Raw genomic sequence first — 1,548 nt, 5'->3', positions numbered from 1 at the left:
CTGCCACTGCCACTGCTGCCACTGCCGCCTTCCTAAGGTCCAGAAAGACCAGAGTGAGAACACCAGGGGTGTTTGCTTCCCTCCCTCCCTTCCCTGTCTTGTTCCAGCAAATTCCCCGTGAGCAGTCTGAGGGGAATCGACATTCTGTCTTCTCCCAGCACAAAATGCCTCCAACCTCCAGTCCCCTTACCCCGGGGCTGCTAGAGCTTCCGCCTGAGCCGGATGGCGGGGCGTTGGTGCACTGTGGAGGAAAGTTACCAGGGACAGGTGAGTTTTCAGTCAAAGCCACCGCCACAGGCCAGGCTCTCCTGCTTCCTGTGGCTTGGCCTTCTTTCCCCACGTGTTTCTGCCCCATGCCCATCCCACTCCCTCCCCTCTTCCTGGCCTCCTCACCTGGCCCATCTCTTCCCTGTCCAATCTGCCTTACACCTCAGCCCCCCATCCTTCTTTCTTTCCTCTTCATCTCTCCTACTTTCTGTCACATGCACCCCGACACCGTCTTCTTCCCCAGACTCTTCCTCTTACCTCCGTATGTGAGTTGCTGCCTCTCACTGAGCCGTAACCAGGTTGAACCACAGTCCCCTGCAGAGAGGAGGAGGCTCAGTGTGGGTACTGACAGAAAGATGAGGAGGCATGGAGAGTGGGCTTGAAGGGCAGGAGGTGGCATGCATCAGGGCTCGGGTGGTTACTGTACCTGAGCGTTGGTGCCCGAGCTGAAAGACCCTCCATTGCCTCCTTGGCCCCGGGAGCCTCCCTGAGAGTGGGTTCCAAAGCTGCCATCTGAACCTCCAGGGTATCCCTGGCCCCAGGGAGTCCCCGCACCTCCAGGATTGCCCTGGCTGTGGCCTCCAGAGCCACCCTCAGAGCCAAAGATGCCATGGCCTCCAGTTGGAGGCTGGCCGTTAGTTCCCTGCAAGAGCAACACACCTGCACTGAGTGTGCGTGCCCTTCCCCCTCTGTGATAGGGGAGGGCAGGGACAGCAGGACATAGGCAGAGGCAGGTAGAGGCAGACCCCAGCGCAGTAGAAGCAGCATGCACCATCACATGGAGGGAAACCACCCCAGACAGCCACAAATAAGAGACCCAATCATCCTTCCAACTGATACCCAGGATTCTCAGCCCAACTGCCCACAGCCTCCCATTTCCACTCCCAGCTTCCAGCTACTCACCCAAGCACTGTTGCTGCCAGGCATCCCCTGCCAGGAGCTGTGGGTGCCATCTCCTCCATGTCGAATGATGTTCTCAACCTGTCTGCCAGCCTCACTCCCAGTGTTTCCAAGGACATGGGATGCCTCCCCCATGCCATGGGCCATGACCTCCCTGGTTGCAGAGCGGGCTGCCTCTCCAGCCCCTTGGCCAACAGCCTCTTCGACTCCATGGCTAATGGCGTCTCCCACCCCCTGTCCAATGGCATCTCCCACCCCATGTCCCACGGCCTCCCCAGCACCTGCTCCAGCGCTCTCCCCTCCTCGCAGCAGTGGGCCAGCCTCCCCACTGCCCAGGCACAGGGCCAGGAGGAGACAAGCCAGGGAGCCCTGTGACTTCAT

The 1,548-nt window shown here is 60.1% G+C and overlaps 1 protein-coding gene across 1 annotated transcript in view; it reads right to left on the bottom strand.

Moving 5' to 3' along the window:
• DMKN (dermokine) overlaps positions 1 to 1,548 on the bottom strand; it is a 13,511-nt gene extending 11,963 nt beyond the window's left edge. The window contains exons 1-4 of the mRNA XM_040634386.1: positions 1,171 to 1,548; positions 695 to 895; positions 526 to 582; positions 8 to 241 (exon numbers count right to left, since the gene is read on the bottom strand). Coding sequence (XP_040490320.1) covers positions 8 to 241; positions 526 to 582; positions 695 to 895; positions 1,171 to 1,548 — 870 coding nt within the window. The remainder of the gene's footprint in view (positions 1 to 7; positions 242 to 525; positions 583 to 694; positions 896 to 1,170) is intronic.

This window comes from Ursus maritimus, unplaced genomic scaffold (assembly GCF_017311325.1).
Source record: "Ursus maritimus isolate PB19 unplaced genomic scaffold, ASM1731132v1 scaffold_19, whole genome shotgun sequence".
Taxonomy (NCBI): domain Eukaryota; kingdom Metazoa; phylum Chordata; class Mammalia; order Carnivora; family Ursidae; genus Ursus; species Ursus maritimus.
Note: the sequence above shows the minus strand (reverse complement) of the source record. Positions and strands in the feature narration are given on the sequence as shown.